The sequence below is a fragment of the Fulmarus glacialis genome, unplaced genomic scaffold (assembly GCF_000690835.1).
Source record: "Fulmarus glacialis isolate BGI_N327 unplaced genomic scaffold, ASM69083v1 scaffold14233, whole genome shotgun sequence".
Classification (NCBI taxonomy): Eukaryota; Metazoa; Chordata; class Aves; order Procellariiformes; family Procellariidae; genus Fulmarus; species Fulmarus glacialis.
The window spans coordinates 8,113-34,566 of record NW_009201138.1 but is presented as its reverse complement, the minus strand read 5'-3'; the positions used below and the strand labels follow the sequence as shown (position 1 = coordinate 34,566).

General features: G+C 38.7%; 1 protein-coding gene across 1 annotated transcript; it reads left to right on the top strand.

Moving 5' to 3' along the window:
* Nucleotides 1–5,193: 5,193 nt before the first annotated feature.
* On the top strand, nt 5,194–25,970 carry METAP1D (methionyl aminopeptidase type 1D (mitochondrial); the record flags this gene model as incomplete). Its single annotated transcript, XM_009573842.1, has 7 exons — nt 5,194–5,384; nt 9,464–9,579; nt 14,825–14,991; nt 17,534–17,683; nt 21,082–21,230; nt 21,938–21,980; nt 25,807–25,970. Coding segments are annotated over exons 1-7 (980 nt in total), but the record flags the coding sequence as incomplete, so codon positions are not given.
* Nucleotides 25,971–26,454: the final 484 nt, after the last annotated feature.

The window sequence follows — 26,454 nt, the reverse complement described above, 5'->3', positions numbered from 1 at the left end:
TATAAAATCTCCAACTTTCACATTTTAAAGCTGTTGACTTTCAGGTATTTATGGTTAGAGTACCTGTTTAAAGCTATGTTTCAATTTTAGATCAAGCTCATTTTGAACCATGAAGGACTATTGCAGTAATGAACATGATCTAAATTTATACGTTAATACTTAATGGCATATCAGATGTTCTCTAAAGGAACATGTACACTTCTCAGATTATCTGTTTCATGTTTAGTTGTACATAAACTTAAATTAGGTCCTGCCTTATGTATTTTTTAAATTATGAAAGTCAATAGACGTGGCGTAACATTGAAAGAAAATGGCAAAGAAATTGTGTCTCACATAAATTCCAGCTATTCAGTCTCAGAGTTTCTGATAGACACAGGTGAATTTGGAGTTGAAAACAAGAAACAGCGAGCTCCTAACCTCCTTCCACAAGTCGTAAAAATGAGGTGCTTTGTGTCATAGATGGTGCGGTCACTGCAGATCTGCTTGTATGCTGCTTGGATTCATAGCTCTTGAATGTGCTTGTAAACTCATCTAGAGTTGTTGAGTTGAGGTCCTTCTCCACTGGACAAAGTGGATAGTCATCTTGCAAAGATGTCCTGGTTTGACACGGAGATGAGGTGTTGCCCACAGTGGTTTGTGCAGGTCTGAGAATTGAGTCACACTCTCGCATTGTGGTTGAAATGGTAGGCGGTGACGAGGCTTAATTTCATTGCCATGTGATTTCTGAACTAACAATACAGTGAGGTGACTAGGCAGGTCTCACCTCTCAGAGCACTGGTTGTTCTGCACTAATTATTATTAACGTCTTTCTTATGGCTCATGGCAGAGACTTAAAGGAAATGGGCGTTCTTTAAAGAAATAAGTAAAGTAGTAGGACTTGTCTGGGTTTGTAAAGATTTGTTCATGCTCTGGCAGACCCTACTAATTCAGCAGAAGGTCAGCTTGTGAGATCATCTCTCTTCTGGGAAAGCTTAAATTGGTTACTCCAAAAGATCAAGTTGTACCAGCAAGAATTATTTTGCTGGTATAGCTCTGTCCCAGCAGTTTGGCGAGTGGTATTGTTACATTGTCTAAGAGTTTTGGGTTGCAGAGTACTCTCCTTAACTAATAAATGTTTTCTGGTAAAACTTTAATTGCAGAGCAACCCAAAGACTGCAGGAGAAGTGGCTATTTCTAAAACCTGCTTGATAAAGACAGTCCTGCTTTTGTTCATTTGGGAACGTTTTGTCCAAATAACTCTTTTGTAAAAACTGTTTCACAAAATCAGGTATAGAATAAGGTAGCTGGCAGACAAGCTTTGGCAGCTTTTTCTGCAACAGTATCCCCAGCTGTAGGACCCAGCTGGAGGTTGCCACGGGTTGGTGGGAGGTTGCCAGCTGAGAGTTCAGCCAGCTGAAAATAATCTGCTTGGAGTGGCTGGGGTAAAGGCACTGATTCTCTCCTGTCCCCTCTGGTGTGACAAGTGGTGATGATGGACTACAACCACTGCACCATGAGCAGGCACGGCGGAGGCACGAGCACACCGCTTCTGCTGACTGTGACATTGCGGTGGCAGCAGCCAAGTCAGAGTCATCTTTGCTGTAGCTGTTTGCTCAGCGAATGCAAATCGGGAGCCCTGATGTCTATAAAGTTGTGGCCAGGGTCATAAAATTCAAATTCACAGTCACATCACTTTGCAACAGGCCATGCGGGTGGGTTGAAATGGACTTCACGTTTTCCATGATTAAAATATGCAGCAGGATTCTTGGCCCATAATTGACTGAATTTGCTGATTTGGGGATGACTTGGGAGTCAAAAGGAGTTGAGAGCTGCTCCTGTACATGTCTCGGCTATGATTTTGTCAATACACATAACATGTTATCACATCTTTCATATATTTTAGCGCCAAAGCTTCTCACTCAGTATTTTTCCAGGTGTTGGACCAAAGTCTTCCAAGAGACAGACCAAAGATATGAAGTAAAATGCAGAAGGTGCCTGGTTCTGTGGCTGGGCTTCTGCAGACAGTTGTGGGAGCGCTCCAGAGTTAAGGTTTGTATACTCTCTCTGTCCAGCTCTATTTTATAATCCTCAGAATAATTTATAGTGCATCATGAATCACATCTGGATAGAGGTTTAATGAACAACTTCACTGACCTGATTTTTTTAATTAGAAAAACAGTGCCTTTGCAGCTGAAAACACCAGTAAAATTGAGACATAAATGTTTCCCCATGCAGATCTGCAGGTTTAGTAAAGCACTGTCAAGATGGGTCAGCACTATCATTGGATTTACCAGGGGCTGCCAGGATCACTGGCCTTTCTTAATAGCACGGATGTGTACTACTTGCCACATGCATGGCTCTACTACTAGGCCATTTTTTATTTGTTTTTTGAGTTCTCCCCATCAGGAATGCAGTATGTGCTTGTAACTTGCATGACACACAGACAGGTATGCAGCCTTCTCTTCCAGTCATGTTAATTTTTACTTAGAAATAAAAATGCTCTTTTTTTGTATCAAATTGAATGGGAAGCCTTTGCAAAAATTTTTCTTTTTATGCAATTAATATCTTTACAAATTTTGTCTTTTGTGTCAGTTCTGCCTCCAGAGCTCCAAATAAATACATAAGTGAGCTGTGTTCTAGTTGAAACTTTTCTGCACTTGCAAGCAACTCAATCCCGTCAGAGCAACTTGGAGATCCAGCTGCGGGCTCAGGTTGCTGCCCACACTGGTCTGTCTCTCCAGTGGGCAATACTATTGCAAATGGGTGTATTTAAACCACAAACACGTAACAAAAACAAAAAGAGAGTTGAGGTGGATGTTTGACAAACCATGCAAGACAATCATGTCTTGCAAAAGTTCTGAGCTGAGTTTGCAAATTGGTGATTGGTTAAGTGGGATGTCCCCATGGAGAATTTCATGGATTGCTGCCCAGCCTTGCAGACAAGGTAGCTAAGCCTGCTCTGAAGAAATGCCTGTCGTATTTAGCTGGCAAGTTAGATTATCTTCATCTTGTGGAAAGCAAAACATTTATTGCTTCTTACAGATTTACTATCTGTGCAGAGAAGAGCAGTGTAAATCCTTTTCAGTCTAGAAAAAGGAGTTGGAGACCTAATTTCTTGCGAAGACCCTTTGCTTACTCTGTCTATCTTAGAAAATCAGATGGTGGAGTAGTCCAATAAACTGTACAAAGTCAGTGAACAGCCTGGTGAAGATAGTTTAGAAATTAAGTATTCTAATTTTTTTAAGTCTGCCTGTGTGGGGAGTGGCTGTCACGGGCCTTGCCATACCCATCCTTGGAGCACTGTATGCAGTAAGGAGGTGTTATGTGGGTGGCTGACATCTGTCCAGTGTGCATTGGGAGAAGTGACTGGGAGCGAGGTCAAGATTTGGAGGTGAGAGGCACTGCCTAAAGTGCAACTGGACTGCATGATCTGCTCTCTAGGGATTAAGCAGCTGCTGTAATTTGTGATTTATTGTCTTTGTTTCAGTAAGACAAGTGCTGCTTGCAGTTCCTCCAGGAAATTTCTCATAGCAGTAGCTGGGGTGTTGACCATGGGATATGGGGCAGTGGAGAAACCCAGAGGTCCGTCCTTACCTCTCAGGGCTGCCAGCTAGCTCTTGGGATCTAAATGTGATGTTTTCTCACTGGAAAGCAAGGGGCCAGATGGGCAGGGCTGGAGCCAGTCCCAAAGACGCGCTTTAGAAACTCACAGATGTTGAATGTCCGATGTCTTGACTCCTCCTGATGTGCATTACATGGGACAGAGCACAGGGGAAACGAGTGTGCTGGATACTGACCTGCACGTGCGTTGTCACACCATGAAATACACTGCTCTCTCCTCCATGTTCTCAACACCTAAAAAAGGTCATGGTGAAGACTGAACCTTAGTCATCATAGTGGTGGTTATTGTTTAATTTACTGTAAATCATCCACCAGGTCAGTGCCTATGGATGCCTTAGCTCTTTGCACTGGACAGTTACTGCATCTGGTCAAGGTGCCCGCTGTACCCAGCTGTTTATTAGGTACTGGTGAAACACTTGTCCAGGGCATGAGTGTTGCAAACGAAGTCTTCTGAGGTCTGAATAGTTGGAAACCTCCTACTTTGCCATATGTCGATTAGTTTACTTTAAAAGCTGAAGCTCAGTTCCTACTCCCCTCATTTACATCTGTGGATTGGAAAAGGAAGCATGGTGAAGGCTGTCAGAGAAAGCCGGTGGCCAGTGCTCAAGCTTTATTATTGGTTTTCAATCTCAAATCAGAAATTTGGATTATGGTAGCAAGTGAGTGGCCAGAATAGCTTCTGGAAAAGAGGTGTTGTGTGCTGTATCACTGACACCTGTTCAGCAAATAACAGCTACTTTCAACAGAAGCCAAAGTTTTAAAGTTTTAAATTTGTTACTAGAAAATAAACAGAAATATCAATAGCTGTGCTGATATCAGTCTAAATGTCTAAATAAGGATGGATGTGGAGCACACACTGTCCAGCAGCAATAGGGAGGAGGTAAGGAGTCCCACCACTTGTCTGCCCGTGGTCTCGCAGCCTGTGCATCCCATCTCCAAGAAGATCGGACCTCCCCTGTGTTGTCCTGCAGGATCTGCCCTGTGGTATGAACAGCGTGGCATTTCCCAGGCAAGCTCTGCCAGCCCTGTTACGCTGCCGTGTAATCAAAAGTGTCATCTCTGCCTTTATAGAGATTTTGTGCCACGGCAGTACTTTCATGTTTGAAGGAATCCTGATCGCTTCCCCTTTTTTTTTTTTTTTTTTAATCCTGCTTTTATATTCATTGAATGAATGAATCTGAATGTTTGGTACCTGATCTTCCTGTTACTTTCTGCCTGTTTTGTACTTACGTTCTTTCCTTTTGGCATTTATTAGAGCAGCTTCCCTTTCCACAGAAGCCCTGTTACTTACAAATTTTATTTGCAATATGCTATATATGAAACGGGCCTTTGATGATGGTTACGTGGCTTGAGAATAGAGCCCTTAGTTTTGATGTGTTTTATAAATAATTGGCCTGATCCTGTGTCCTTTGACTTTAGTGGGAGTTTTCCAACAAGTGAATTTATGCAAGAAGAGCCCGGCTGCCAGCGCAGCGTCAGCAGGCAGCACGCCTTTGCATTCAGCGCAGTTGCATGTCCCCGTGCCAAGAACGAATTTTGCTGATTCAAATTTGCTCAGTTTGTCAACACACAGCTCCCATTGAACTTTGCGGGATGAGAATCATTCTTGGCACGGGGTCGCGGGCAGCCCGGGGAGCGCTGCCCGCTGCCGGCACCGGTTGCGGCAGGAGCTGCGCCGGTTGCGGCAGGAGCTGTGCACCAGCGAGAGGAGCAGCGCCCAGCCTTGGCTCCCCGGTCTGCGAGGCTCCCGTCTCCTGTAGCATGTGTTTGCTGTTGTTTGACTAGTGGGAAGAGTCGGTGATAGAAAGAGATTTCCTAGGTTAGTTTTCAAGGCTTTTTTTTTTGTGGCTGTCTGGATGATTAATGTGAATAGGAAAATACTGTTGACCCATTTAAATCATGTTAGACGACATCCATTGCTCATCTGCATAATGAAATACACACTGAACATTACAGCCTAAGAGCCAGTGAACTACAAAAATAACATTTTACTCATTTAGGTTATGAAGTAAAATATAGGACATTAGTACTAATCATAATATTAAATTTTAAGCCATGCAAATTGTAATTGTCAGTGAAAAAGAACTATAAGTTGAAAAGGCTATTAGCATTTTGGCTTTAACAGTTAATTTGAGTAATCTTTTTTTTTTGCTAGTTTGCAGCTTAGAAAAGTTTATATGCAAAACATTAAATAGTAAGTGCAGGAGTGTTTGTTTTATATCATTATTTAATTTCAATCATTAAAGAAATGTTAAAAATATTAATTTGCAGTATTAAAATGTATTAACATTTTATATTACAAAGAGTAAACTGTAATCTTTACTTGGATAAAATCAAATCTAAAGGTAACAGAGACAGGAAATAATTTTAAGCATTTATTTAAGTACCAAAGCAAAAACGGAAGCTTTTAAAAATATGGATTTCGTCAAATAGAAACATAATTTTCAGCATTTTAAACTAAATACAGATTTTAAAGTACTGAATTTAGGCTGTCAGGTTTCTATGGTTACCTACCTTTCCAGCAGTTTAGTGAGATGTGTAAATAGGCCTATGAGTCACTTGTAATTATTTGTTTTTTGTTTGTTATAGTTGTAATTCTGTGTTCAGTTTGAACTAATATAGTTCACACCACATGCTTTGGTTTATGTATATTTTATTGTGTATGATTGACAGTGATTGAGAATTTCTTATGGAGTGCTTGTTTTTTTTGTCGTAAGTGATGTATGTTGGTACTTATGAAAATGTAAACAACTTCTTCCTGTATCACTGTTTGATAAACAGGGGCTTTTATGATAAGAAAGAGGTCTTTGTAATGTTAAGCAAGGAGATAAGTGAAAGGTATTTAAAAAAAAAAAATAGCTCCCAAATCTAAAAAATAGTTCCCAAACATTATACTGTACTCTTCCAAATTCGATCCATATTCCTATCATTATAATTCATTCAGTGACCCAAATGTCACATATTTATGAATAAGCTTCCAAGTTATGCATAAACAGCACATACTAATGACTGACAGGTTTAAAAATAAATGTTTTAATAAGGATGCTACAAGTTGTCTGCAGTGAGCTCTTGATTGGAACATCTTCCTTGTGCAGAGCATCTTCTTGAAAAAAAAATAAGAGCTTGTTTCCACCACCACTGCAATAGTTTAGTAGAAACAGCTGTAAATTCTTACACCTCTCTGCTCATATATTTTGAAGTCCGGGTTATAGGATGTAATTCCTCAACCTTACGCTCTTCACTCTAAAGAAGGACAATACGTGTTTTCTCAGTAAAGACTCACTGTCCTAATGTAACTTGTGTTTTCATGTGAAAACAGGACAATGCAAGTAACTAACAACATTTAATACAAGGCAAGAAACACTGCTAGCTGTCATTTTTACCAAATGAATAGTAATGTAATCTTATTTTATTAAGGTATTCATCCCAAAATTGCTAGCAGTGTGCACTTTTTTAAAATTTTGAGATAAGACTGGCTTACGGGTCAGCAATCATCTTGTATCCTTAGAGATTGGGCTGCAGGTGTATTGAAAATAATTATTGCAATGGGTCTTATTTTGTGCAGGGAAAAGACTCCTGACTGTCCATTCTCTTCCTGTGTCTCAAGCTACGCAGAAAATCCTATACGATGTTCAGGAGCACTCCTAAATTTTCTGTGCGAAGATTACTCTTATTTCAGCAGCCTCGCTCACCCTCTGAAAGGATTTCTGTGGGAAACGCTTTCTGTGATGATTCAGACATATTTTTTTTCCATTTCAGGTGGAAATTTAAGAGGTTAGAGTAGGATTTATTTTTAACATTTAATACTGTATCAGGAGTGTATATAGGACATAACCATGCCAGTTGAAAAACAGTTGTTTCACAGAGCACCTGAAAAGATTTTATCCCAGTAGGATTCAATGGATGTTTAAGCTGTGGGTGGGTGCATATTAACAAGATTCGGTATTGTGCGTGTGTGTAAGGACTATTTGAATAGCTTATTATTTTAATCTGAAACAACTGCTATTTTTTAAACTGAGTATCTTGTTCCAACAGTTGTTACTTCCCTACAAAATCAAAATAATGAATACAATAACCAGTCTTTCAAGCGCAAGTAATTCCTCTGATCTTTTAAAAAACCTAAAGATAGATGGAAAGTGATTGAAAGATGTATTTAAATATGCAGACCTGAGCAGATATGTTTCTCATTCTAATTTATTCACTTTATCATAAATTAATTTACTCGATACAGGAATGCAGTAACATAAGAGGAATGTTTCTCCTGCTAGTCACAGAAGTTGAAACTTGCCAGATGCTGTGATCTGGAGCCTAAATTCCCCTGATATTAACTGTGTGTGAAACTCTTAATATTGCTTTGTCCAGTTTTTGTACCTGACTACTTTCATTTTGCTGTGATACTGCGTTAGGCAACACTTTCTTTTTATTTTCTACTTGTGTTACTCTATCGGAGAGAGAAAATGTGGTAGAAATAACACTAGGATGGAAGGCTGTATTGGAGAACTACAATGCCCTGTTCCCAAAGTTAAGCCTGTACAGCCCAGCCGCATTTTCTGTATTGGACAATTAATTTCCTTTGGTATATGAATGAATATCATTCAGATATAGTTAGATTGTGCTCTGTATTTTTTAAACCTATGATAAAATGGGAAAGTGCTGTTTAACGATACCGTAATTTTACTGAGTCAGTGAATTTATTTCTTATACTGGCTTGGTGTGACTCTGTGTGTATATTTATATACAACTACTCAATTGGTCGAAGGGGTTTTTAAGGATGTAAAATTAATTTTTCCTTTTCTTCTTGTTTGTTAAAGTTGCACTGTTGGTTGCTGCTGACAAAAGGTGGCACCGAGCCAGCTTCCTGAAGGAGCTATAGGGAGGGTCATGGCTTGTCATGACCTGGGCACCATTACTTGAATGTTGTTATTATTGGGATGAAGTACCCTTAGGCTGTCATCCTTCCTGTAAATAGAAGAGGTTCTGATTCTCTGTGGTTTCCCAGTTTACCAACTTGTAGAACAGCTATTTTGTTGGCCCTAAGTTTGCCTGAACAATGAATTAAAAGGACGACACTATTCCAGGAGGCACTGATTCATCATTTTAGTGTGCTGGTCTAGACTAAGTCATAATAAGTAAAGCCAAATGAGAATGTATTTCGATATAGTTTATAAATTTACACCCAATTAAAAAACTCATTTGTATTAGCATCCAGCAAACAAATTGCCCGTTTTGCTCTCCATGAAGTAAGGGCAAAATTTTAATTAGCAGGGAGCATAACTGGTCCTGAGGGCCAAACTTGACTTTTTCCAGTGTCATGGAGGAGCCCCAGTGGTGTCGGCAGAGGGGCTGACTCGGCTCCCTTGGAGTCGATCGGCATTTGGCCCTTGCCTTGCTTTATTGGTCCTTTTGAGAGTAATGAGAACAGCAATTCTGTTAATGCCTTTATTAACTAAACAACTTCTGTTGTTAATTTCCAGTTAATTTCAATAATTAAATAAAACAATGCCAATTAGAATATAATGTTTGCAAGATACTGGTCTGTGTTTCGGTTTGTCAGGGTACAGTCATAAGCATGCTGTTGCCGAGATTTTGACCAATGTGTTGCTGTTGTAACTGAAGTCACATCTATCCTGATGAATATTTCATTTCCCCAATCATGCTATTAAAATCAGAGTGTTTTTACCCTTTCATTTCTGTTTTCTCTTTTCCAGTACCATCATGACAGCTGTGGCTGCGTCCTGTTTACAAATTGCTGCTAGTCACATTTTCAGTAGTCCTTATGGGTTTTGCTTTCCCCTAATATGGGCAATTAGGAGGAAATATTTCTCACGAGCATGGACTTGCTCTTCTCCTTGTAATGACATAGTCCTGCAATCCAGGAAACAGTGCTGCATGGTGTCCATGTCCACGATTTCCTGACGTGGGAAAAAAGTGTGGAAAGCATCTGGAGAGGAGGAGACCCCCTTTACCAGCTTGTTTCCTGTAAGCGAAATTGGAAGACCTTGTCTGTGCAAATAGATTTCAAAATAGAGTCTGCCCTTTGACTGTCTCCATAATTACACAGCGCTCTCTGTATTTTATTTGGCTGCCAGAGCAGTTAACCCCTGGAAGTAAGGGGCTGATGATGGCATGACCAGCACGGGTATGCAGACATGACCATGTGAATACACTCTTGTTTGGAGAAGCCTGTCGTTAAGACCTCGTTATAATATACTTTTACCAAATTTAAAAATTATTACGTGTTGGGTTGTGTTGATTAAGATATGTTATATCCTTAATGTACAGAAAACGCAGAGGTATTAGTTGCAAAAAAGGAAAAAAAAGAAACAGAAAAAAGTTCTTTCGTGGCTTTGATGTAATCAACATCTGTCAACAGAATGAATTTGCTTTTGTTTAATTTCAAGGGCTCTTGTCCTTCTACTTTGCCCAATCAGTTTCAACTTCTGCCTCAGGCATTTCCCTATGTTGTTCTTTTTTTTTTTTTTCCCTCCTTTTTTTTCTTTTTTTTTTTTTTAGCAAATGCGCAGGTTATTGCTTGTGAAATGTGAACTGCTCTTCTGCTACACAGGTTACACACAGTTGGAGAGAACCTTTAATCTTTCCCATCCTATTTTTGAAGCTTGGACGTACTTTTGCAACATGGGCATTACAAAGTCAGTGTTTTGTTAAGACAGTTAGAATTACAATTACAAGTAAACATCTATCAAACCACAGACGTTATTTTGGGTTGAAAAATGGGAACATTTGGTAATTAACAGTAAAAAGCTATATATTCTTACCTAGTTGCATTGGTTGGATTCCACATATTATTACCCATAGTGATTTTTAAGACCTCACTTTAAACTTTATTCCTCTGAAGTTTCAATAAAATGAGTATTTGCACAAGAAGCAAAATTATGATATAATACTAAAAGGACCTGACAAGCCAAATTAAAGATTTCTAGTGTTTTACCCTCGGATGCATATATACTAAGAAAATCTCCACAGTCATTCTTTTTTTTTAGGTTTAAAAAATATCTATATATATATAAAATCACATATTTAATGTGATTTAATGTTCAGATAACTCTTTTGAGTTATCTGAACAATGCTTTTGATGTTGTTAATTGTTCATATATATTAAGTAAGATTTACTTTATCAAGAGCTAGTTGATTTTATTTCCTAAATCAGTTAGATGTGAATTCTTGTAATCCTAAATAATTTTGGTACTGTGCTTCTGTTGATACTATGACTAAATTATTCTAAAATATGTTAAATTTATTTCTTGGCTCTTTTAAGATGTACCCTTGTATTTATTGTAGCTTAGAACTGTCATGAAGTCTATCCTTTGGTAACATTTTTGCTAATTGCTGGGAAATTTGAAGTCTTTCATAAATAAATACCAAAAAAAATTGTCGCTAACAGTCACATTTCATGAGTCACGTAGATGAACAGTTTTTTGCATGGCTACCCCACACCTCATTCGTTGAAAACATAGCTGTTAAATTGCTGTAACTGTTAAACAAGAAGCATTAGAAAAGGGCTTATGTGAGAGTTCATTTCCAACATCTCCCTTTAAAAATACTTCTTGACCAGAGGAAAATCACATTTAAATTACTAAAATCAACTTAATTAAGGGTCATTAATAGAGATACACATAAAAAACTCTCTACTCTGTGAGTGAAATGGGAGCATTTCATTATATAGTGTAGCATGCATGAACAGATAACAATTAAAATAGACCTAGAGTAAAAGGCTAATAAATATAGGGCACATTGTGCTGCAAAATCAGTCACTTAAAATGCTCCCACCCATCATCATACTTGAATTCTGTATTCAGCCCCTTTGGCTGACTCGTTTAAAAGAAAAAGAAAATGTGATTTCCACCCCAGATAAATTCATCTGGTAATTCACAAAAGCTCACAGTGCATATTTATATTATTAATACAAATTAAGGTCTGGAAGGTACGCGGAGGAATCCAGCGGCTGCAGCAGGACGTGCGTGTGTGCCGATTGCACAGTGTGATTCACTGTCGAGTCAGAGGAGCAGTTGTCTGTAATTTTCTGTACTCAGTACATCGTATCTGCTGATGTGATTCAGTAACGCTGGTAATAATTCTCCTTATTGCAGCTGATAGTAAATATTCTGTTACTCATGGCAAGTGACGTAGCCTTGCTGGTGGGGGAGAGAAGAAACATATAAAGGGTCAACTTTGCATCTGGGCTGTGCTGGCGTGTTACCAGGCTACCCGGCTTCAGACGCTGGGCTTGCTCCGGCGGCTGCAGTTTCCACTGGCAGCTGCACAAATCCCGTGTTTATGAACTATCTTACAGTAATTAATATACACAAAAGCTTAACAAAAAGGATGTGCTTGAGCGCCAGTGTTGCAGAAGTAAATAAGGCACTGAGAAAAGCTTTGATAGGTGTAAGGGGTGGGGAGGAGGGAGTATCTGAGCCAGACTTGGAGAATACAGCCAGTTGTTCCTGTCTCCAGTGATTGATGATGTTGCTATATCGAATTAGCTGTGAATATGGGAGCTTAAAAAATACAAGGAGCTGTGGAGACATTAGGAAGGCCTTCTTAAGGAAGGAAGTGTGTGGATGGAGTCCAGATTTTCATTATGAAACAGTAACTTCATTATATTTTAATGCCATTTTATTTCATTTTATTTTTACTTTGTAGGAGAATGTTTTCTGTTTTAATTTTTTATATTTCAAGTAAAGGTTTAGTTGTCCTGTGTTTAGAATTCTTGCAATGTATTTTAGGAGTCGTATTGTACTATGGTGATATTTATTTGGTTGTCGCATTTCACCTGTTCAAGTAGTAGGTATTTTTGTGTGCGTCTGGTATATAATGAGTAGTTAGTAGAGTAACAACAGACTACAGTACCTCATTATCCTGTTATCTTGTGACAACACTTACACTGTATCTTTGGGAGAATAGAGGTAAAAATTTTATTCCAAATAAAAAGGTATCCCTTCTGCATGTGGGATGGTCGATAGGCATGCACCCGTGAATATGAACTGGTTTAATGTATTTAAGAGTGTGTATTTGGGACATCTGGAGTTTTATTGTTGAATAATTGACAAACACACTTGCACCTTTTCTTTCCCAATTAAACTTTTACACAGTAGACGAGGTGCCCAGGCAGCATGCCGTGCGTCAAGGAGAGCATTTGAAATACAATTTACATATTTGAAATACGTTTACATATTGATGTCCGCGTGGACTTTAACTGACCACATCAGTGAGTGTGGGTTTTCAATATATTTATAATACCTTCAGAGCAAGGTACTTCCACTGCACTCTGTAAAAGAGCTACCTTAGCTTACGCTGGCAGACTGATTGCTACTTCTGATGGCCCAAAAGTTGCTGCCTCAGCAGATTCTGTGCTTTCAGCTTCCAGAAACAGATGCAAACTGGCCAGGGAGTTTGTAGGATGCTTCGGGCTCTTTGGATGCGCTCATACTTTGTGCAGGTTGGGTCGCCCAGATTTTTTTTTTAATTGGACAATGATTTTTTTCTTGTGAAGGAGATCCTATGAAAGCAGTAGATGATGAGGTTGCTGATTAAATGATAATTAAAATACCACCAAACCAGTCCACCCTCTGTTAACTGGGCAGCTGTGCTTCCGTGGAGACACTTGAAGCAGGCAACTTCTATTGGGGTACCTAGGTTATACTGAGAGCTTGGTCTGAGCCTCACTCTCCAACTCTGCCTTATACTTACAAACAATTTTTTAAAATGCTGAAAGTTTCCTTGCATTGAGTAAAAGTCTTTACAACCTTTCAGGTGTTATACAAATTCAGATATTGGTAACTAAATGTAGCACTGATCAGTGTGCAAAGAGACAGTCGGGAACATTTCTAAAGCAAACCCCATGCAACTATTTCATTCATTCTCGGCTTCAAAAAAGGTGCGTAACTCGAATCTCCTGTATATCGTGGAATGCTGTAAAAGGGCTGTCTATGAAGCCAAGTGTGCATGTGGAAAGATAATTTCTGCATCTGGACATTATAAATGCAAGGAAAGGAAGGAAGGTACAATAAAAACATATAAGATATGGAAGAAACTATTCTTCTAAAAAAAATCATATTTACATAGTTACAAAATATGCAGTTAATTTCTTAATTTCTGTGATATAAAAATGTTTAGTTACTTCTGTTTAAACAAAAACACTTTATTTTTACTGAAGAGTAATTATTCGTATGGGTTATTTGCCACAAAAGGTTGGTCTTGTATTTGTATACATATGACATTTTTCAGAAGCAGCTTAACTATTATGTGAAACTTATGTTTCAAAAAACTCCTCTGTTTAGATTGTAGAATGTTTGAGTGATGGAAATATGTGTAATTGTAGTTTAACTGGGCAGTGTCAATAATCACTTTGAATTTAGTGTGTTTCCCGGTTTTGATGCTAGCATCGTCTTTTGTGATGCATTATTTTGGTTTTGATGTCTCTGACAACCTTTGGGCTTCAATGCCCTTTTTTTTGCCTTTTTTAAAATGTGTCATTGCCCAGCAACTTCAAGTTTGAGCAATGAATACTCTGATGGACTATCATCCCGAATTCCCATGTGAATTAAATGGAAATCTGATTCAAATATTCCAGGTCAATTACAAATTTTAATCCCTTCAATTACCTTTGGCAAAGATTAAAAATATCTCTTGAAGTTTGTTCTGTTGCCCTGCTAGGCAGGACAAATTGAACCCCGTTCCTTGTGTGTTGGTGCAAATGACGAGAGCAACGTTAACTTGGTTATGGTTAAATCTGTGACCAATTCTGCAAAAATATTGGTGAAAATATTGGCTGAAATCAACATTAAATCATTTTTTTTCTCTCCTCTTTTCTTGCTATTGTCCCTTATTTGCTGTTTCCCCAAGCCTTGAACAGTGCAGCTTCTCGCTGTGCAAATGGCTACAAGCAGGGGCCAGTCGGAGCGTCACTCCTGGCTGTAAGCTTTGGGGAATTTACCCATGCTACTTTTTAATACATCAAATCAAAATAGATCTGGTATTTTATTAAGCTTTGAAGTATTGTTTGGGAACGTTTTTTGTTCTCATTGCTTCTTGGTGTTAATGCTCTTTCTTTAACAGTACAAGATTTGAACAATTTGAACTACCCTTTGCTACTACATGAGTTCTGTGGTTTGTTTAACACGATGCCCTTCTTTTTGTATACTTTCCACTGTGTAATGTGGTAGTAGAAAAAAAGGCTAACCATTTTCAACTTATCTCTTAACAGGTTCTGTGACTGGCTGCTGCATAATCTTTTCTTCGTGCAATCGTATCTACCTGCACAGGCAGTCAAGCAATCAACAGCGAAGATGCTTCTTTTTTCAGGGACAAAGAAATACTGCTTATAGTATAGTTTGGCCAGCCACGGTTTCTCCAGCTCACCCAGTTCCTAAGGTACTGCAATTTCTATTACCTAATCTGTTCTTCAGTCAGAATAGAGTTCGACTTGCAGGCGTGATCAAGTGTATTCGTTGTCCGACAGCTGGGGGTTTGGATCACCGTCCTGTTGCTTGGTCTGGTATTTGAAATGGGAGCACTGGTGAGAGAAGTTTTCAGCTTCTTAGCATGTTAAACACAGTTGCGTATCTAGTTATTAGGGAGTTTAAATCTGGGGCTTGTTCAGTTATGGTAGTATGAACGTGGAATATTATAATCATCTGTCAACACTTAACACTTTTGGGTCCAGATTCTCATTTTGGACAATTACAGATGGTCCTACCAAAAGTCAGTAGGAATCATTCATGATCATCTAAGTCCTTTTCTGTATAAATCTCTAGAAAGCTAATTATAAAAATGTTTATGTTTTGCTGAAGGTTTTGTTAATTGGTTATGTCAGATTTAGGAAGAGAATGTCTAATACCTGCTGGTAGCTGCCCCACAACCCCACTGCACGTTCTAAACTCATCTTTACTGTCCCTGAGTGGTTTTTTTCCTGCAACATATACTTTTATTTACTTTAGAGCCAAAAGGAACTTTTTCATACAATTTTAACATGTGTTCCACTTCTTGTTTTCTTGTTTCCTTTTTTCCTTTTTTTTTCTTTTTTTTTTTCCGTTTAATTACAGCATACAAATTAACTGTTTAGTATCTTTCCTTTAGCCAAAAGAAAACCAAAGTACCTTTTCTAAACAGTGCTTTTCAGGATTTGTATTGGTACTTTTTTAAGTTTTACTTTTCATTTGATTATAGATTTCTTATGCAAAATATGGAGTATTTCCGTGGGCCAGAAATACTAAAAAGCTGTTAGATAGGAAAGCAGTTAAGGATGCTGGATGTAGGGCTCTTACACCTAAGAGGCTGCGGAAGCTCTGTGTGCAGGGAGACCATAGGGTTACATGCTTTATATATTTTCAAAGATTTAAAAAATGTAGAACTTACAAACTTTTTTTTATGCATTTAGATGCTTCTTTTAGGATAAAGAGGGAGAAATATATCGTCATACTGAAAAGTTGTCTTCACAGATCAGAGTTCTCAGACTGTCTAAAAATCAGTCCAATTCTTCAACTCTGAGAACTTGAGGGCAAAGTTATTACTTTATACAGAGTATGGAAGAAATCACATTGAAATAACATGGGTTTTTTCAAGATGTTGGTGTGAAACTGTATACATAGACATTTGTATGTACACTGCTTTGGGCTTCTCCATTAAGAGATCTTACAGGTCAGCAGGGCCAGGTCTCAGCAGTTACTAAGTAAGTACCCTCCAAGGGGTAAGCAAGGGTGCTGCTGTGTATGGAGTTGCTAATCCAGAAAATGGTGGGGTTTTTATCTAAATTAAGTCCCAAACTACTGCAATAGATGTTGTTAGGGTTGATATGCCATTAATTTGAATGAAATGTAAAAACTGAAATTCTTTTGACATAAGTCCACTACAGATAGTTTCACTTTTTATCAGAGTATAAGTGAAATACCCGTAGGAGTAACAATAGTCTTCCTATTTAAAGTCCCACTAGAGCGAATTGGTTGCCCCACTCTTCTTTACTCCGACACCCTGCTGTTGTATGGTCTTGTGGTGCACAACCCAAGTGCCCATTTTGTTTTATGCCTGCCAGCTTGATTCTGTATTTTGTGAAGTCAGTGCAAAACTCACCCTGTGGTCAGCATGGCAGAGAATCAGCCTGGCTGTGGTGGGCGAAGGGACCCTTCTCCAGTTGGTGAAACAGCCCATGACCCTCTGAGGGAAAGTGCATTTCCATCTCTGTGCAAGATGTTACCATTATTTTTAGTTTGTCGTGTTCATACACGTGTCATGAAATTGTTGTGGATTTAAAAAAAATCAGAAAGGAAATTTCACCTCTATACGAGGGCCGAGAACTTTGTGTGCAAAAAATGAAGTTTATTACACTTTCCTTGACACAGCAAATTGGGATACCCTTGCATAGTGGCATAGATGGACGAATTTTGGCACAACATATGAACTAGATTAATAAGTAAAAACCTCTAAATTAAAATAAATTAAATCCTAAGGTTCTTAGTCAAAAAGCAATCTCATGGAAGTTAATAGGAGTTTTGTCTGAAAGAGAAACTAAGGATTTGATCAGGTTTATTTTTCAGCCTAATTCTGCATGGTTGTCCCATCAGTTCCAGTGTTTAGATGCCTTCTGTAGAAAATGTGCCTCTTTGCAAAAGACAATAAAGAGTTTTTAAGTCTCTTTCTCCCAGTTTTAAAACTTGGAACTGTCTGTGCTGGAAGTCGGTTTCAGCACTGGAAGGTTAACAGACTGTATAAGTCAGTAGTAGTAACAGGCAATGTTAAGTTCAAAAGGGCAGTGGAAGAAATACTGAGGCAGCCTTGAGGGTTTGCCCTGATGGCTTAGGAAGGTCGATACTACGACAGAAAGGGCAAGCTGCCATGAAGCAGGAGGCAGTATCTGAGAAAATGATCCCATTGTCATGCTCAGTTTTCTGATCTTCATTTTCAATCCTTTTTCTCCAAGCACATAAAGAAGCCAGACTATGTGACGACAGGCATTGTACCAGACTGGGGAGACGACATAGAAATTAAGAATGAAGATCAGATTCAAGGGCTTCGTCAAGCTTGTCAGTTGGCCCGTCATGTCCTGCTTCTGGCTGGAAAGGGCTTAAAGGTAACAACTACAGAAGTCTCATAACAGCTTGGATGTCTTTTATGCTTTCATTTATTTGGGGTTTTTTTCTACTTTTTTTTTTTCCCTTAATGTGCATCCAACTTTAAGTTAGATATTGAAAAAGAAGGATTTATTAACTTTTTATTCAGTCCATGATATGCCTGTTTCATTATTTCTGTATTTTGGACCTATGTAGAACTTAGAGTGAGTTGCTGGCTCAGGTGTAGTATCTCTCTGTAATCTCCCTCTGTTCGGATTGTGCCAAACCATGTGAGTTTCTCATAAGGCCCATGCTACATTTTTTCCTTTCATTTCATGGCCCATCTTCCTCGTACATCGTGCTTTCTGGCTCTGCATGTGTGCAAGTCCAAAGGGCTGGGCTGCCTCCTCTGTTCCCATCCATCCTTCTTCAGCCCCTCACTGTCCCGCAGGGTCCGGCGCAACTTGTAGAGCTGTTGTTGGAAAAAACAGCTGCCAAATTCCACACAATTTTCCAGAGTGCATTGATAATAAAGCCTCATGGTTTCCACTAATGTTTCTACAGTATGCTTTTTGGGATACCGCCCAAGTTAAAAATGTACTGGGAGGAGGCTACTACCAGGTTTTGCAGATGAAGGAGTGCTTTTTTAGCCTTGCCGTGGTATTTCATGTAATAGCATACTGGATAGGGTAAAATGGGTTGAGTTGCTATGAGATGCCGAGATAGATGGGGACTGTAGGTCAATCCCATTGACTTAAAATGGGAAAAAATTATCAGTTTACTGTGCATTTTTCTTTCAGCTATCATCACACTTTCCCATCTGGAGCTGGGGTCACCAAAAACAAAACTGCCTGAAGCTTTAATCTTATATATGCTCGTGCATGTTTAACTTCTTTATGTGCAATTATTTCCTAGTACAGTAAAACTTACTCATGTAAAGTTAAGGGCATAGACATGTTTCTGAAGGATCAGGGTGCAACGTGGGTTTTGCATGAGAGCAGTTTTTCACACTCTTTGGTTGTTATCATATGTAAAATACGTATGTATGCAGCATGGTGTAGCTTATGATGTAGCTCATAGTATGTGCCAAATCATACATAATAGCAAAATACTACATGAACGTTTTGGAGCAAGGCGGCTTATAAGGTAAGAATTACATGACCAGGAGCTGTGGACTGGGAGGGAGGTGGCACTTGGAGTTGCGGTGCCAAGACTGCTTCCCAGGTCAGCTGCAGACAGCTGGTGAGCTCCATTTTACAGCAGTAAATGTTTGGCCAAGACTCCCCTGGCTGGGAGGATGCTCCCTCATCGACAGGGAGCGTCTTCTGCTTTCCAGCCTGATGTTGCGCGTGGCCAGTTTATATCCATTTGTTCTTGTGCCAACACCACTCTTTAATTTAAACAGCTTCCCACCTTTCCTTGAGTCTCTCCCCTTCACACAGTAATAGAGCTATTACAGCTTTCAGTGCTCCAGACTAAACAAACCAAGCTCTTTTAGGCTATTCTCATAAGGTAAACTCTGCATTCCTATTTTATCTGTAGAGCCCTATCCCTCCACCTGTTCCTGTTGTCTTGCTGAACCCACCTTGCATGCAGCCCTCCAAACCAGCTCTCGCCTGTGCTTTAGCTAATGGCAGCAGCATCCCCCAGTATAACAAAGGTGCATTATAATGTATGGATGCAGAGAGACAAAGTTTGGGCTGAGCGTGGTTTTGATATAACCATTTACTGCCTGTGGGACTTAAAAATACAACATGGTATTATATATGATTGCATTTCCTGGGTTTGAGTTAAATATTTGGGAATAAAGCAGCAAATTCTATGACATGGAAGTATTTTGTTAGATACCATCAGTTTGCCCTTTCCCAAATAATGGATGAGGTGCGCAGTAGGTGCCTCCCCACATTGCCCAGCTAGCAAAAACTCCTTTAAAAGTAAAGCAAATACTGTTAAAAGCAGAACTTTTTACAGTGTGTCAGCCTGCTATGCAGAGAGCGCGGATCTGTCTGCCGAGTGTCCAAATCAACACGTCGAGTTCCTTGTGCAGAGTGGCGGCATACAGCACCCAGTCTGGTACATGGCGGTTCAGTTTGTCTATGGGCTGAAGACGGTAGATGAGTAAGCAGAGGCAGGAGCAACAAACCTGTATTTATCCCAAACCGATGGCTGCAGTATCCAATACAGACAGCGCACCGGGGCTGCGGCTGCCATCCTAGCACAGAGGCTGCAATGGCTACTGCAAAGCAGGGGGGTTGCACAGTAACCCCAAATCCTGGTCTTGAGTTGGTTCATTGCTCCTCTTCTGCCCAACCACGTTTTTGTGCTGAACAAGATGCAAGCTGAGCAAATAGACCTGGTTTTATCCTCAGCACAGTACACAAGTGCACTCCGCTGTATTAACTGTGCGTGATCACTGAATATTTCAATATATGGATAAGTATGCCTCCTGCGCCACAGCCTACCTATATTCCACGTGTTACTAAAAAGTCCTCCAAAATCACAGCCACTGTAGTATATGTGTACAAAGTATGATTTTCAAAGGCTCAAAACTCGTTCAAATCAAAATCAATTTGCAGAGGAACCCTCAGAGGCACTTCTTCTCAATGAGGGAGGTTTCCCTACCAAATTTCAAATTTCAGCTCTAACCATTCCAGAGACAGAGTCGATCCAAAAGAAAAACAAGAAGAATGTTATATTAAGTGTGTGTGTTTTCCCCTCCATGGATACTCAGAAAATGGCTGAATGATTTATGAGAGGTTTTTTTAATATGTAAAATTATGAAAAAAAGATGAATCTAGAAAACATCGAGCATAAAAATGAAGATTTCTAAAAATGATGGATAAGCGCTTGTAGATTCACTGTGATCATCCAACTTTAAGTAAAATATCCTCAAGATATGAAGCCAAATATTTAAATCTTTTATAAAATTAAAGAATACTTGGAAAACAATTTCATGAAATGCACAAGTACATTATGATAAATGTACTGGGTGGTTACAAGAATTAAGATCCTTTCTTTTACAAATAAAAAGGGAAAGTAGTAGTGTGTTTTGAAGGATTGAAAGCATTGAAACCAGACATTTCTATAGCAGCTACTGAAACAAGATGCCATGGAAAATTGGTGTCTTTGAGAAAGCAAATGTGGAAAAAAGAACGGAAAGGAAGTAGACAGTATTTTAGGTTTTCTAGGAACCTGTGAGTGCTCGTTTCTACTGCATGCTTTATCTAAAACCTTTTTCTTTTTTAAAAAAAAAAGGTCCAATTGTCAATAAAGTATATCAGACTGTTTAGTGTTTTGTATCAAAGCAGCGTATTTGAAACATCCAAGATTTCATTGAAACGCTTGGCTGCAATCACATCCAGTAAATATGAGAAACTATCTTTGGTTTTTTAACAGGATGTTATGTTTGATATTTTAGGTTGGCATGACAACTGAAGAAATAGATTCCATTGTTCATCATGAAATAATCAGACAGAATGCCTATCCATCACCTCTGGGCTATGGAGGTTTTCCAAAATCTGTTTGTACTTCTGTAAACAACGTGGTATGTCATGGTATTCCTGACAGGTATTTCCCCAATAATATACATTTTACCACCGGGAATGAAAATGTTAAACTGAAATTAATAGATTGTGTTTAATACTGAACATACTTCGGCTTAACTAAATGTCATATGTAAATGTATTGCAGATGCATATCATATTACCAGACAATGCTGATAGATGTTACAGAAATGTATGTGAAATAGAAAAAAAAAAAAAAATTATCCTGTTTGTCCAGACACTTAAAAAAAAATAACATAATGCCTTTAGAGTTTAGTGTGTGGAAAAAACAGTGCAGTCTGATTTTTTTTTTTTTTTTTTTTTTTTTCTTTCTTCTTCCTCCCCCTCCAGCAAAATAAGTATAGGGTAAGGAATAAATATATTTGAATTTATGTGTGGGGTTTTTTTTAATTTGCAATACATTCAGCTACTCACAAAGTAAAATATGAACCCTAGTGAGAGAAAAAGAATAAATACAATGGTAGATTTTTCAGGTGTTGATATGTTTTGCTGATAGTTGTTTCTCATTATTTTATATTCAGCTACACTTGTTCTCTAAGTTGTGAGAGCTGAACATTAAAAATGGTTATTCTGTTTGCCTCTGCTTTCCTTCATCACAAAATATCTACCCCCTGATTTTTTATGTATGTGTCATTAGGTGTTTATTCTTATATTTCCTTTGTTGGGAACTGTCTGTCACCATTTTTTTTTTTTTCCCTGTTTATGTTTCAGTCGACCTCTTCAGGATGGAGATATTATCAACATTGATGTCACGGTGAGTAATTCATATAAAAAATAGTCTTTGATCAACTTTAGAATCGCTAGTAGTAGCAGGAAGAATAGTGGATTGGAGATGGGGGATGCACAGATGGATGTGCTGTTTACTTCTGAGCCAAGGCACAAGCAGCTGGTTTCCTTTTTTGTTTTTAACTGTGTGTTTATTCCAGCTAGACCCAGGCCTGACTTGAATTTAGGACTGGAATCAGATGCACTGAGATCAATGTTGGCCTAAGTGAAATGTCAACCCAATCCTGCTATGTGTCATGTTTTTGAGAAGGTGTAATTGTTATTGATCCACTGTGTAGTTAATGCAGAGCACCACAGTACTGGGCAGCAGCTGAAGATAGATATGTATGAGATGAGCTAACATGAAGAAAGCCAGCATTTTTCCTTCACTCTGCCAGGTTTGATCTTCCTCTTCCTGCGGATTTTGAGTGGGGCCTGTCATTATCTTACTCTGTCATTAGAGGCTACATTGGCCTGTGTATGTCAGTCTATTTGGACAGCAACTCTTCTGCTAGCAGTGTTCCCTACATTTATTAAAATCCCCGAAGGTAGTGTTGTGTTCCATTTCTGGTATAAAAGCCCTGAACCTTTTGCGCAGAAACAGAAATAGTGTGATATAACCGTGACTTAATATTTCCAGAGAATGGTCAATTATAGCTATTTAAATAAACACTGGCTGGATTTTCTTAGGAGCAAGAAAGTACAGAAACTGGAAACCTAATTCTCGTTTCACTTATGAAAAAAAAAAATTATTCATCTCTGGCAGAAGCTTTTTTTCCTTTTACTGTGCATGTTTTTATTTTCCCAGAGTGCCGTTTATTTCTAATATGAACATAGACATCTTTTGAATCCCACCGTTATTTTGCAATAATATGTCACGTACAAGAGAGTAATATCTCATAAAAACAAGCTTTTTTAATCATTAAAGAAACTCTTGGTAACTTGATACTATTTTCCATGGGCCCAAATTTCATACTGGCAGAATCGAAGAAATCTCCAGCAGACCTACCTCTGAGCATGAGATTCAAGCTTTCTAAAATATTTTTTCTATTAAAATTAGGGTCAGTGACCTTTTTCCCGTGGTATACTCACGTGTGATCCAGCACTGGGTTTGGTTTGGTTTGGTTTTTTAATCTTTCTAAATTCTTCCCCATTTCCATACTTTCTAATTGTAGAATTCTGCCTATCAGGTTTACACAGTGCGAGCTATCATTTTTGAAGTATATTTTTGGCCTACATTTTTACTTTGGTGAACTGGTGTAGCTTTGCTCATTTTATTAGACTAAATCAGTTTGCAACAGCTAAGGATTTAACATCTGGTTTCTTTGTATCTCATTAAGGTTAATTTTATTTTTTTGTTTTATCTGTCAAGATAATAATGACGCCTTAGATTAAAAAGAAGTGTAGGTTCATATCACAGATATTTGCCATGGTAAACTAAACGAAACATTTTTATATTAACGTGGTGTGCATATCTTGTCCACTCTGCTTTACAAATAATGTCTGACTAAATGTTACTGGTCTTTTTGAAGACATATTTTTATTTGTTTTCTGTTTACCCTCATAAAATAAAATAAATATTGACATTTCTGTGAATGTGAAGATTCCTGCAAGGATGGGAATTGCTGATTATCTTTGTAAGATTTTTTTTTTTTTTTAAATCATTTAAAACTGAACTGTGCTGTGTTTGATCATTGCTCGGTTCCAAAATAGCTGAGTAAAGAATACTACTTTTCAGCGTTGCTAACTGATCCTTTAGTTTATTTTTAATGAGCAAAACTGGGATGTTTCACAGGTGGACAGAATACAAATCAAAGTAAATATTGCACAACAAATTGTTTATAGTTGTGTACAGGTTCTATAAAATTGTTAAATAATATTCTGATATTAAATGTGAACACTTCACGCTATGTACAAATTATTTGAAGAAAAAAATCCATTTTTGCACAATTAAGATAGTAAAATTTCATAGATTAAATACAAATTTTATTGGCTTGAATCATGTAGCCTTTAAAGTGTATTCTAATGTAGAAACAATGTAGAAACAACATTATCCATCACTGAATCCTCAGCATAGTGCAATTTTCAGCCAGACATTACCAAGTTAATGTTTCTTACAACTTGGTTCTTTCATGGACTTTTAAAGAATTAGTGTGTTACAGTTGCTGTGGTTGTAGCTTATTAACATCAAAAATATGTAATTGCAGTTGAAGGGTTGCAGTAAATATTATTATTATTTTTAAGCTCTCCTATGTTTTAAATCTGTATTTGTTTTTCCAGGATGATGATGTTTAATGCTGGAGTTTTGTGTGTTGTACTTGCTAGAGCTAAAAATGAACTACATAAGTTGAAATATGAACTAGCTAGATTAAAACCTGCCCAATGGGCATTAAATTAAAAAAAAAAGATTTAGTGGCAGTCGGGACTGGCAGAAGAAGGTGTAGAGCCGGGGATCGCAGCCACTCTCTGCCAGAGTGGTGGCAACACGGTTGGGCCCTTGCTGGCGCTCACCTTTCTTTAAAACACCCCTCGCTCCTAACTGCCTGCATTTTCTTCACATCTTGGCCTGAACACAAACCTGACCTTGGGATAAACTGTCTGTAGCCAATTTTTTTTTTCTTTTTTTTTTTTTTTTTCCTAGTTTGGAATTGACCAAAAAGAATGTGAGTCTGTCTTTCACAAATAGCTCGCCAGTGGCAAAAGTTCAGTGCTTCGAGCTGCGTGAGTTATTAGTCCTAGAAGGATAGTTGCCCGCTGTCGGGGGGGAAAAAAAAATGTTTTAGAAGATCAAAACTGTGCACCATTACAATTTGTCTTTCTGTAGGGGAATTTGGCTTGGTCTTGCAATTATGTGCCTGCCTGCTGTACTGCAGAGCTGCAAACCCCATTTTAATGGGGCGTTGCAGAGCTCCATAGTGCAGGTCCAGGGTTTCCTGTACCCGGCAGAGAATTTCTGGAGATCTGAGGTTTAAAACCTATGAAATGTCAGAAAGAAGGAAAAGGAGAGGGGGGAAAGAAAAAAAAAAAGAAAAAAAAAAGACAGTACAAAATTAATTCAACAGGGTGTGCTATGTTTTCAGCACGTGAAACTTTGCGGTGCCAGAACGGTACATTTATTCTCTTTCAAAATTCATCTCTGGAAATCAGAAGTAAAATCCAATGTTAATGCCATGTTGTAGTTTACAAATGAGATTAAAGAAAACATGCAACGGTGGGCATTGGATTTGGCCCGTGCTTTCCATGGGGCTCCCTCTGGATGTTGGCAGCAGCAGGCGCTGCGCACAGCATCACCTCAAAACCCCACTGGGGATGCCGGCTGCGGAGGGACAGGTCTCTCCGCCAGCCGCCAATGGGTCTCCCAGCACCCATGGCCAGCACCGGGGCTCGATGCCCTACCCCTGCGGGGTATGAGCAGATCCCCGGCCCCAGAGGTGGGCAGCTGGGCACCTGAGGGCTCCCAAGGCCCCCTTCAGCCCATGCACAGCCCGCACCCGTCTTCGCGCATACAGCCCAGTTAGCCTCGTGTCTTGTGGTTGAGCAATGTCATCTTCTGGTGCACTGCTGGGCAGAGATGCACAACTTTTGCATTTCTTGAATTTTTAATTGTCAACCCTTGCACACCTTGCAATCTTTCACGCCTTTTTTTTTTATGCAATGTTTTGCTTTTCCAGTCTCATTCACGCAAATACAACTTACCCGTGGTCTATCTATTGCAATATATAGCTCAATCTTAGGAAGAATGGATTTAATTAAGGAGACGATCTGTTTCTGCATGCAAAACAAGAAAATGTCTTTACATTTCTGCATATGTTTAGGTGTATTACAATGGCTACCATGGTGACACTTCTGAAACCTTTTTGGTGGGCAATGTGGATAAATCTGGTCAAAAGTTAGTGGAGGTTGCCAGGAAATGTAGAGATGAAGCAATTGCAGCTTGCAGACCAGGGGCTCCCTTCTCTGTAATTGGAAACACAATCAGGTAAGCCTTATATTGACAAGTAAAGGGAGGGCTGGCAAGTGGGACAAAGGTTATTGGTGGTTTGGTATAAAGCTGATGACATGTTTTATGATTCAAAACCATTATTTCAGTCTGATATCAGTATGTGAACTGCCAAGCTATAATGTTGTTCCTTGGGTAAGAGAAATTTTTTTTTTTTTAAAGTGAATTACACTAGGGTCAGCAAAGATAACTGTAGAAAGAGTCAAAAGTTATTCATAAGGTAGATTTAAATTAACAGATTTAATTTGCGGTGGGGTTTTTTTTTATTTTTTGTTTATGTGTGAAACTACACCACATCTGTCTAACGATGTAAGAAGGTTAGAAACCATTGTTTTCATTGTATGGCAATAACGAATGTTACAAAGGAATTAGTCAACATAAATAAGTCTCTTTGTTTAAAAAGTACAAAAATATTTAACTCAAGAGCTTCAGATCTTACAAAGAGCAGTGCATGCTAATGTCA